General features: G+C 40.6%; 1 protein-coding gene across 17 annotated transcripts in view; it reads right to left on the bottom strand.

Moving 5' to 3' along the window:
• S100PBP (S100P binding protein) overlaps window positions 1–11,353 on the bottom strand; it is a 50,021-nt gene continuing 38,668 nt past the window's right edge. For all 17 annotated transcript variants that reach the window (XR_014299421.1, XR_014299422.1, XR_014299423.1 and 14 more), the window contains 2 exons: window positions 5,057–5,144; window positions 1–2,571 (listed from right to left, as the gene is read on the bottom strand). Coding sequence is in view for 14 of the 17 variants with exons in the window: in XM_082685756.1 (XP_082541882.1) it covers window positions 2,439–2,571; window positions 5,057–5,144 (221 nt within the window). In the remaining 3 variants the exon portion in view is untranslated. The remainder of the gene's footprint in view (window positions 2,572–5,056; window positions 5,145–11,353) is intronic.

Genomic DNA, 11,353 nt, shown 5'->3' with positions numbered 1-11,353 from the left:
TGCCACAAAAAGAACTTTTATTTCTCTTTAATGACATTAAACACAACTGCTACAAGGGAAAAAACATGATAAAGAGGAGGCACCAAACTTTAGTTTTGTAATTGATCCTCACAACTCCAGTCCCTTAAGCCTGCACAAGCTTACTGCAGGTTCTTATGAATAAACTACATAAATAGCATGTTTTAACTCTGTCAAGACCTCTGTGGTGAGAATGTCATCATGAACCTCATGAAAGAAAAAAGTTAGGTAGGCAGTTAAGTGCACGTAACCCTTACTCAAATAAAATACAGCAAGAACTTATGAACTACTAGACTGAGAACCCAACACCAAGTATGAGATAGGAACCTTTAAAAACAGATTAAAACTCCAGATTTTACCTACTACCATCTTCAAGGCAAACATGCCTAATACTGAGTTTTCTTTGGCTTTTTTTCCTTCTTAAAGAATACCGTGTTAACCGCTAGAGAACAGTTCTCTCCTCCCCCAGTCCAACAGATTTAATTAAGCTGCTAACGCTTTGGAAAAACAGAATTATTTGAGCAAAGAGGAAATGTGATTGTCACATTTTCTAGTTAACCCGTCACTCATTTGGGAAAGGCAATGCTGCCATTACACATTCAGACTTAAACCCTCCTTTACCAGGAATGCAGGAAAATGAGCTTAAGCAAAATGCTGTCCTTTGCTCCTTGGGTTCCCCACTCTGTGGGGAACTAGACAGCTACAACACTAGTTATTCCTGCTACAACTAATTTTTATTATGCTATGGTTCCAAAGGTAGATGTCTGCTTATCTTGCTCCATCATGCTGAGGGAAACCTGGAGAAGTGACTAATGCAGTAAATGTCCATTATGCCAACTGAAATCACACATTTTGACTCTTGCCTTTGAACAGAACTTCTCTGCATTTGGTCCCAGATTTTAAACCCAATGTTCAAGAAAGAGAATCCTCACCTACATAAAAACAGTAAACACTTGGGGATGTCCCTCTAAGATGATCAATGGCCTGAATGACCAAACCTTTCCCAAGTCAGTTTCTAAAGCAGGGTAGGATGTTTAAGATGGGTTTCTCACATACAAAGGTGGGGCTGATGAAAACAAAACCAGACAAGAGGCAGCTAGCCAGTACCACTGGTGGCGCTACAGCAACCGTGTGTCCAGCCTTCACGGAGGGTGGCCATTAGCATGAATGCCGGACTGCAAAGCCTCCCCAAATCTGTCTAGAGCCATCTGTAAAGAAAAATAACGAACTCCTCAGACATCCCCGAGGATGGCGGCACAAAGTCTGACATCTCAATCTAGAATACCAAACCTTCGCATCGGGTAATGCTTCGTCCACAGGCTTAATCGCAACCACATTAGGATGCATGACAGCAGTTCTGTCCAACTATGTATCAGAGCTTTGACCAAATGAGATGGTAACATCTGGAAGCTGAAGGCACCTCTCTATCAATGGAGACAAAATAGTGGCTCTCCCAAGTCCCTCTGACAGGCCAGAGCTGACTGACTGACACAGCAACTGATACTTGGAGCTGGGAGTTGAGCAGATGAAACTGAAGACCAACTCACACCTCAGTAACTTTCTGGCCTGTCCTGGAGTTAGGACTCGGGGTGGGAAGCTCTTAATAAAGAGAGCAGGGAGGCTGTTCTTAGGATGCATATCTAGGCTTAACAGGATACAGGAACACACCAAGAGAACCTAAGGAGCATAATGGTCACTGGGGAAAAAAGAAGGAAAGGCAAACAAGACCACAAATCGACAAGGGTTAGTCAGCAGTCTTCCATCAGTTAAGATGTGTAAGATTTGTAAACCTATTGTGCAAAACACATTTAATGAAGAAGGGGGGAGGCAAGAAAATAAAGGCAGCTAGTAAGTACAAAAAGGAGAGAAGATTTACACTTTTAATTTGTCCTTTCAACAACAGGATTTTTGTCCTGCTCCAACCTACTTCAAATGTCCTGGATTACCAACTTTAAAATACTCGCAAGTACTCAGAGATTCAAATAAAAAAGTGAGAGGCATTGTTAAAAGTGACTTATGTCCATTTATAAGTCGTCAGCAATAATTAACACTGGCTTGCAGCCTGGTAATCTCTTCCTTATAGGAGATTAAAAGATGGTTCTCTTTTCAGCACAAGAAATAGACATCACCTCTGTGTTGAGGTGGGTGCTTTGCTTGAGCCTAAGTATTCTGGCCTAATGCTGGCTTTCAAGAAGTGGCCACCTTCAATTTAAATAAAAAAATTAAAACGTGACAGTGCTTAAACGCATGCACACAGACAAACAAGAAGGACCTTATACAAAAAAATTTCAAGTCAGCAATGGAAATTTCCAAAAGGTGACAAGTTCTTTAAATAAAAATCTTGTGAAAAATAAAATTCAAAATCTACAAAGCACAAAAGAGCAGAAGATGAGATGCTGCTCTGAATAGGATAGGGCCCTTCACTGCTGATGGGATGAGACAAATGGACTTGACTGGACACGCTGGAATCGATGCTGGCTTCCCATGTTCCTGTCGACCCACTGAGTCAGACTGCATCTTTGCAGAGGTTTTTGCCGGAACCTAGCGTAGTTTCTATCAAGAGAAAAAGAAAACGAAAATAGTAAAGATGAGGGTTTCAGCTGGAATGGCTATTTGTACACAGAAAAGTGGCCAAAGCAATTATTTTAAGAATATCTTTACTTTCGGGAACCTGGGTGGCTCACTCAGTTAAGTGTCTGCTGTCAGTTTAGGTCATGATCCCAGTGTCCTGGGATCAAGTCCCGCGTCAACCTCCCTGCTTCGCAAAGTCTGCTTCTCCTCTACTCCCTTCCCCCTGCTTGTGCTCTCTCTCTCATGCTCTCTCAATAAATTTTAAAAAATCCTTAAAAAGAAAAAAAAAAAGTATCTTTATTTTGGGATATCAGATATTAATTTCACATTTCAATCCTGACAATTTTAGAAATTATTTATACTACATTTTATTTATGTGAAAGTCACAATGCAAGTGCTATTTTCTTCCAACTCCCAAAGCCAGCTGCCACACAGGCATGATGGTGGTATGTGCCATATACATGAATGTTAAGAAAACCTAATATATAATCTGTAATAATGTTTCAGTAGGAAAAAATATTTTCTCCTTCAAGAAACATTTAAAACCGGATCTGTATTTCATTGGTTGTACCAGATCTGTACCTCCAACAGGACCTCATTGTCTGATACAGCTCAAGGTTGCTCAGGACACAGCGGTTAATTTTAGAGTAAAATTCCCAGAGAAGGTAAGTCATCATGTGAGTATCACATTGCAAGTTTAGAGACTGAATAATTAATAGCAAGGACTCAAAGTAAAGCTTCTTGAGCTTCTCCTTTAATCACCCTAGTCTTTTGGGCTAGGGTTCTGAATAAGACCCTCTGAGATAATTTGATCTCATTCTCAACTCCAGCTGTTCCTAATAACCCCCTGGGAAGCTTTTTAAAAGTAAAAATTCTTGCTCCCACCCCCTAACTTAATGACTTTGAATCCCCTGAAGGCAGTGCCTGGACATCTGTATTTTTAGACATCTCCACAGGCATTGTCAGTAACCAGAGTTGAAAATAACTAACATTTTATTACATTTATCTAGCCCTATATGAAGTACTTGCTGAATTCTTTCAATACTTCACTTCATTTAATGCTAATAACAATCTTAACAGAAAAGCACTCTCATTAATATCTTATACAGGTCAGGAAACGGAGTCTCAGGTTAAATAACTTGTCCAAGGTCATAAAGTAGAGTAGGTAGAAGAGCCTGGATTTGAATTCACACCTGTCTCTAGGATTCATCTAATACCCATCATACTGTTCTTTCTGAGACCTGCTATGATTTTGGCAACTACAGGGGAAACAGAGTATCAAGGCCCTGAAGTGGAAGCATGTGTGCCATATTTGAAAAATAGCGTGGCACCTAGGTGGCTCAGAGGGTTGAGCCTGTCTTCAGCTCAAGTCACGATCTCAGGGTCCTGGGATCGAGCCCCACATCGGGCTCTCTGCTCAGCAGGGAGCCTGCTCCCCCCCCCATCCCGTCTCTCTGCCTGCCTCTCTACTTGTGAACTCTATCAAATAAATAAATAAATGGGGGGGAAAAAAAAGGCTAGTAAAATTAAATTAAAAAACAAACAAACAAACAAGGAAGTCCATGTGATTAGTGATTAGGGGAAGAGTAGGTGTGAGGTCAGTGAGCTAACCACATCAGCCCCGGCCATGGTCCTTATAGGGAATGGTGAGGATGGGAAATCACTGGAAAATTCTGAACAAAGAAAAGAATCTGAACCTCTCTGGCTGCTGAGTTAAGAATGGCAGGCAAAAGCAGAAACAGGGAGACCATTTAGGAGATTTGCAATAGTCTAAGTGAAAATGATGAGAAATGGTCAGGTTTTGGACATATTTTGTATGCAGAGCTTATGGGATTTGCTAATGGGCTGAATATGGGGTGAGAAAGAAGTCAAAGATGACTCTAAGGTTTTTCAGTAACTGGATCAAAGTAACTGAATAAATCTGTAAAACCACACTACATCAAGAATCCAGAAGATTCCAGAACAGAAAGTCCCTTTGACATCAGTTAGTCCAACATATTAGTTTTAGTGATGTGAGGACCAAAGAAGTGGCATGACTTGATCAAAATCATACAGCTGCGTTACAAACTGCAAAGCTAGCAATGGACCCCACCATTTCCTGGATTTCAGCTCAGTTTTGTTTTTTTTTTTAAGGATTTTATTTTTTGACAGAGAGATAGGTAGCAGATAGAGAGCTCAGGTAGGCAGAGCAGCAGGCAGAGGGAGAGGGGGAAGCAGGCTCCCCACTGAGCAGGGAGCCTGATGCGGGGCTCAATTCCAGGACTCTGGGATCATGACCTGAGCCAAAGGTAGCCGCTTAACTGACTGAGCGACCCAGGCGGCCCTCAGCTCAGTTATTTCATTATACTCTCCTGTTTCTTTCCCCACCTTTGGAATTAAACGATCATCACAACCCAACTTCCTTTACCATTCTTCCTACAGCCAAATTCTACGCTTTTTCTCCTCCTCTTCCTAATCACCCACTTACCTCATGGTGAGGTCCGAAGGATGTTGCCACTTTGGGCTCTGCATATGATGAACTTGACCCATCAGGGCATACAGTTCCCCCAAGGCACCTGTGACACAGAGGGATCGTGGTTAGGAAGCAGCTCAGTGAACTCCCATGTCAGCCTACGTCAAAGCACGTGCTTTCAGGGCAAGAGAGAACAGGCACTGGTCCTAATACTATCTATGATTATCACAACCAGTCAGCACAAAAACTGTAAGCCAGGGAGGGGAGCTTGCTCTCAGATGATGACGATGATGATGATGATGATGATAATGATGGAGCAGCAATAATGACAGCCACCATTCATTCATTCAACACTTAGCTCCTACAATGTGTGAGGAAGTTTACTGATCTCTAGAATATGGTGGTAAAGATGCTGTATCTGCGCTCATGAAGTTTATATAGGAGAGAGGCAACTCCAAAACTTGCAATAAGTGCAATGACCAGAGAAACACAGGTTCCTGTGTGAGCACAGAGACTGGAGGGCAGGGGTTTGAGAAAGCCCTCTACAGGGGAGGTAGACCGGAAGCAGGAATCAAAAGATGTCTAGAAGTTAGTGAGGTAAGGGGGCGAGGGGTGCAGGTATCCAAGAGACATAGCTAATACAAAGGTCCAGAGATACAAGACAGCAAAATACGTTTAAGAAACGAGAGAGGCTGAGAACAGAAGGCAAATGGGGGCTTTTTGCTAAATAAGAAAAATTGCTGGAGGCAATTTCTCAAGCACCTGGGAGCCTGGCAAGGTGCTATGCACTTCATATACTATCTTACCTAATTCTAAAAAAAAGAAAAAAAATCTCATATGGAGACAAATGTTATTAACATCTTTTTGGAAAGTGGAAACTATGGCTCACGGAGGTGGACTTGCCTTAAATGCTCACTAAACCAAACTCAAAACTGGCTCCTGTCTAACTTCATACTTTTGCCATCATCTGATAATGTTAATTTTGCACTTCAGGGCTGGGATTTAGGTTGAAGCTTGCAAAAACAAAAATTATGATTAGAGAAAACAAAATAACTTCCCCAGACTAGTGAGTCTCAAATTTTAACATGCATCATAATCAGCAGAAGTATTATAAAACAGATTACTGGGCCCCAATCCCGGAGTTTCTGATTCTGTAGGTCTCCAGTGGAACCTGAGATTTTGCATTTCTAAGAAAGGCCCAAGTGATGCTGATGCTGCTGGCCTGGAAACCACACCTTGAAAAACACTGCCCTGGACAGTAGAGACTTTTCTTTTTCCTAGCACACACACTGCTCAGTATCCTCTCCACTATGCTCTCAGAAACCAAAAGCAGTTGAACTAAAGCTACGGGCCATTTTTTCCGGTTCTGGTAAAAGATATTTACTTAACTTTAAGGACTAGTCTAATTTATTGGAGGCCTTAAGTAGTTCAGCTTTGCAGAGAAAGTATATACCTTGAAGTCAGACAGACTTAAATTAAAATTCCAATTCAGCCACTAACTAGCTCTATGATCCTGGGCAAATCATTTTGACTTCTTCTAGGCCCACTCGACTCATCTATGAAACCCAGACAATAATACTATCTAGCATGAAGCTGAACATTAGGAACACAGTACATATAAGACTTAGTATAGTGCCTGACACAAAGCTGTTGTGCAGTATGTGCTAGCTATTGCTACGGCGTTAGAGCTTCACACCTACATCAGTTTGCAAAGACTCTTCGAATCATGTGACAATCAATCACCGTTCTGTAAGGAAAAGTGTTTATTAAGTGGCTCAGTCTACACATATACTATAACATGTTTCATAGCACTCAGCAGAAATTCTCTAACCATAATGAGATGATACTCTTCAGGAAAAACATAGATTCATTACAAGCTTCTGTGCAGCTAAAAAAGTATACCCAAGAGTAAAAGAAGACAAATGACAAAAAGAAAAATACATCTGAAACATATCTGGTGAAGTTTTAATGTCCTCACTCTACAGGAGTGATCTCCTCAAAAACAAAAGAGGTCAAAGGACATGAATAAGCAATTCAGAAAGTAATACAAATAATCAATAAAATATGTTCAATCTCACTAATATGGAAAGAAAAAATATTAATCTTTTTTCTTTTTCTTTTTTTAAAGATTTTATTTGAGAGAGAGAGAGAGGATAGGAGAGAGAGACCATGAGAGGGGTGAAGGTCAGAGAGTGAAGCAGCCTCCCTGCTGAGCAGGAAGCCCGATGGGGAACTTGATCCTGGGATTCCAGGATCATGACCTGAGCTAAAGGCAGTCACTTAACCAACCAAGCTGCCCAGGTGCCCCTTAATCTCCCTTCTTGAGAAGAAAATACAAATCAGAAAAGAATTTCTCCTTTAAGAAGGGAAGTAGTTTTAGATTAGAAAATCCCTTGCCTGTTGAGTTAAAATCAAAGGTCTCAAATCAAATTGCCTTTCCCATATCCTACATTCACATAACGAGCACCCCAATCATTTTAGGTCTGCAAAAAAACATTTCAGTGAGGGGGAAAAACCAGCTTTGTAGCACTTTCGAGATGTTTCTCCAGCCTAAGCATCACCAAAGGAGGGCTGACAAGATAAGATATTGTGGTATCCAATCTCAAAATGAAAACAAGATTATCTGTAGACCATGTCCATCAGCTCACTCATCTCTTACCAGCTAGATTCTATAAAACTGCCCTGATGGTGGAGGCTAACGATCTACTGTACGCCCCCTACAAAGAAACCTATTCACTTTAAACTCAAAGGGAAAAAAAGAAAAACAAACAAAAAACCTGGTTGATTAAGCCCAAGGAGGCTTCAAGTATTAATCTGCTAGGAGTCATAATCTAGCAGAAGAAATTTGCATATAGCACTTACCACTGCCATCAGACAGTATCCTATGAGCTTACATAAACTCATCTGTTCATTGTTATGGTAATCCTCTGAAGTATTTCCCCCATTTCACAGATGAAGACAGAGAAACAATCTGCCCAAGGCCACACAGTTAGTAACAGCCTGAATTCTAACAGTATAATACCATCATCGAGTTGAGTTTCCTTAAAAATTTTTCCAGGACTGACATATCATAGTGGGGATGAGAAGGCAAGAATCACATCACAGTGTCTCTTGTATACAGTTGGTACGGCACACAGTGCTGAGTGAACAAGTGCTCAATGATCAGGTCTCAGCTCATGCACCAAGAAACGTTACTTTTCCTTAGCACTAAGAACTTACTGATGGACTAGGGTAACCTTTTTTAGTAAGACTTAATGATCTACATCAAGCATGTATTATGTGCCAGGCTCTTTGCTAAATGCTTTGTATTCATCCTATCATCTAATCCTAACCACCACACGAGGCAAATACCATGATCTCCATTTTATTCATGATTAAACTGGAGCTTAAAAAAGATACTCATCTATCATCTTATAAATGGGAAAGCCAGGATTCAAACCCAGGTGGAGCTAATAATCCAAAAACCTTATTTCAGCTCATGGCTCCTATCTCTTCTGCCAAATTTAGAGATGCTAACAAGAATGGAAATGTTTGAATTTTCTCTTCACAGTCTCTAACAGATGGGCTTTCTTGGACCAACAATCAGTACCATGGGTTTATTTTAAGTTGTGGCTAAAAGGTGGCAAAGACTGTCCTTTGTTTTGTGCCTAAGAATGAAATTCATCTAAGAATGAAAGAGAAAATAAAAACCTTAACATTACAGGAATGAGATAAGCAATTCATCTAAACCTTCATCTATAAATATGTAGCTGACTAGTTTTGGGGACAATTCAGTCTAATAACTGTCCCTAATAAGTTAGGTCAATCGACTGTTAAGGAGGAGGAAGAATGGAAGATGCTGAACACATGCTCTATCAGTGGCCCTTCTGCCAGGTTTTAGATGTCACCATACTTTGCACATGACCCTGTTCAATTAAGTGTGGCACAAGACCCACGAACAGAGAATCTCTCAGCTGACTCATGACCCACGAGCTGGCCTGGCACCAACAGGTCATTAAGTGAATAAATCAGATACTCTCCTTCCGAATGTGACTGCGAGCTTTAGGAATGAGAATGAGAGAGAACACACAGGCAGGACTTGGAGAATGGACACACGTGAGACAGCTAAGAGAGAGCAGCAGAAGCACTGGTCACAGAGAAAGATTAAAAGTATTAGAACCATTAACTCAGCAAGGTAAACCTGAATAGGTAACAGAGGCATCCATTTCTGAGGGGGCATGGAGCACGGATCTATGGCTGATTCTTTTTACTGTAAGAACTGGCTATGTCGTTGTCTGATCTTCTGTAAATCCTTAAACTCAGTTACTTAAAGGCAATCACAAGGTCTCTATTCCTTGCAATCAAAAAAATACCTAACACAGAGAAATGAATGAAGAGGGAAAGAGAGAATAAAATATGCTTATAGAGGTGCAGGCTACTGCTTTTATAAATACATTAATAGGAATAAAAAGGAAAAAATATTAAGTGGAAAACAAGAATGCAAATGTGTCACCTCTAGGTCAACAAAACTGCAACGATCTAGTGCAAATCTTGACTGATTTTCCTTGCAGACAGGGCAAAAAACAGAAGAAAGAAATAGGCATTATTGTAATATATATATATATACACACACATATAAAATTAGTGTATTATATATATATATATATTTTTTAAAGATTTTATTTATTTATTTGTCAGAGAGAGAGCGCGAGCGAAAGCGAGCACAGGCAGACAGAGTGGAAGGCAGAGTCAGAGGGAGAAGCAGGCTCCCTGTGGAGCAAGGAGCCCGATGTGGGACTCGATCCCAGGATGCTGGGATCATGACCTGAGCCGAAGGCAGCTGCTTAACCAACTGAGCCACCCAGGCGTCCCTATATATATTATTATATATATTATTTAGCTCATTTCTGAAGTGATGTATTAGATGGAGGCTAGTGAGTGACATATGAACATGCTCAACAGCAATGCCAAGTACAAAAGTAGAATGTACAGAACCACTGCAGCTTGTGATTTCCATTAACAATCAAAGTGAGGGGCGCCTGGGTGGCTCAGTGGGTTAAGCCGCTGCCTTTGGCTCAGGTCATGATCTTAGGGTCCTGGGATCGAGTCCCACATCGGGCTCTCTGCTCAGCAGGGAGCCTGCTTCCTCCTCTCTCTCTGCCTGCCTCTCTGCCTACTTGTGTTCTCTCTCTGTCAAATAAATAAATAAAATCTTTAAAAAAAAAAAAACAATCAAAGTGAGACTTCTACTTCTAGGCATGATGAATGGGCTCACCTCCCACTGTAGGCAAGTAGAAATTGGGCAAAATATATGAAACAACTGTTTTCAGACTGTTCAGAACTGTCATTCTTGACAGAAGGGAAACCACTGAGGTGAACCTAGAAATGTCTTGTGAGTCTCTGAGTCTGTAATTTTTCAAAACAAAAAGTTTAAAATGAAGGTAAAACAAACACTTTGTAAATAAAACAAAAGCAGAGAGACTTCATTACCAACAAACCTGCACTACAAGAAACTAAAAATTCATCAGGAAAAAGGAAAATAACAGATGAAGAATCAAGGGCACGAAAATGGTAAATATGTGAGTAAAAATGGACTTTTCCTCATTAAAAAAAAAAAAACTTTAAAAGATAACTTTAGTATGTTGAAGGCTTAAACATGTATGTATACGTAAAATGTATACAAACAATAGCATAAAAAACAGAATGGAGAGGCACCTGGGTGGTTCAGTGGGTTAAGCCTCTGCCTTCAGCTCGGGTCATGATCTCAGGGTCCTGAGATCGAGTCCCACATCAGGATCTCTGCTCCACAGAGAGCCTGCTTCCCCCTCTCTCCCTCTCTGCTTGCCCCTCTGCCCATTTGTGATCTCTGTCAAATAAATAAAATCTTTAAAAACAAACAAACAAAAACAACCAAAAACCAGAATGGAGGGGCACCTGGCTGGCTCAGTCAGAAGAGCACTCAACCCTTGATCCTCAAATCGTGAGTTCAAGCCCCACATCGAGTGTATAGATTACTTAAATTAATCAATAAACTTAAAAAAAAAAAAAACACAGAATGGAGATTTGGAAGTGTATTGTTAATTAGGGCCTTGCATTATATGCTAAGTGGTGTATTACTTAAAGGTGGACTGGGAGGTTAAAGATCCATATTGTAAACAACAGAATCACAGTTCTCAAGGTGTGTTCTAGAGTCCCTGGGAGTCCCTCTACCCCCTTCTGAGCTTTAAAAGTCAAGACTATTTTCACAACAACACTAAGATGTTATTTGTCCTTTCCACTTGCATTCTCTCAAGTGTACCATGGAATTCTCAAGAGGCTATATGACATGACACA

This window comes from Mustela nivalis (genome assembly GCF_964662115.1).
Source record: "Mustela nivalis genome assembly, chromosome: 10".
Taxonomy (NCBI): Eukaryota; Metazoa; Chordata; class Mammalia; order Carnivora; family Mustelidae; genus Mustela; species Mustela nivalis.
Note: the sequence above shows the minus strand (reverse complement) of the source record. Positions and strands in the feature narration are given on the sequence as shown.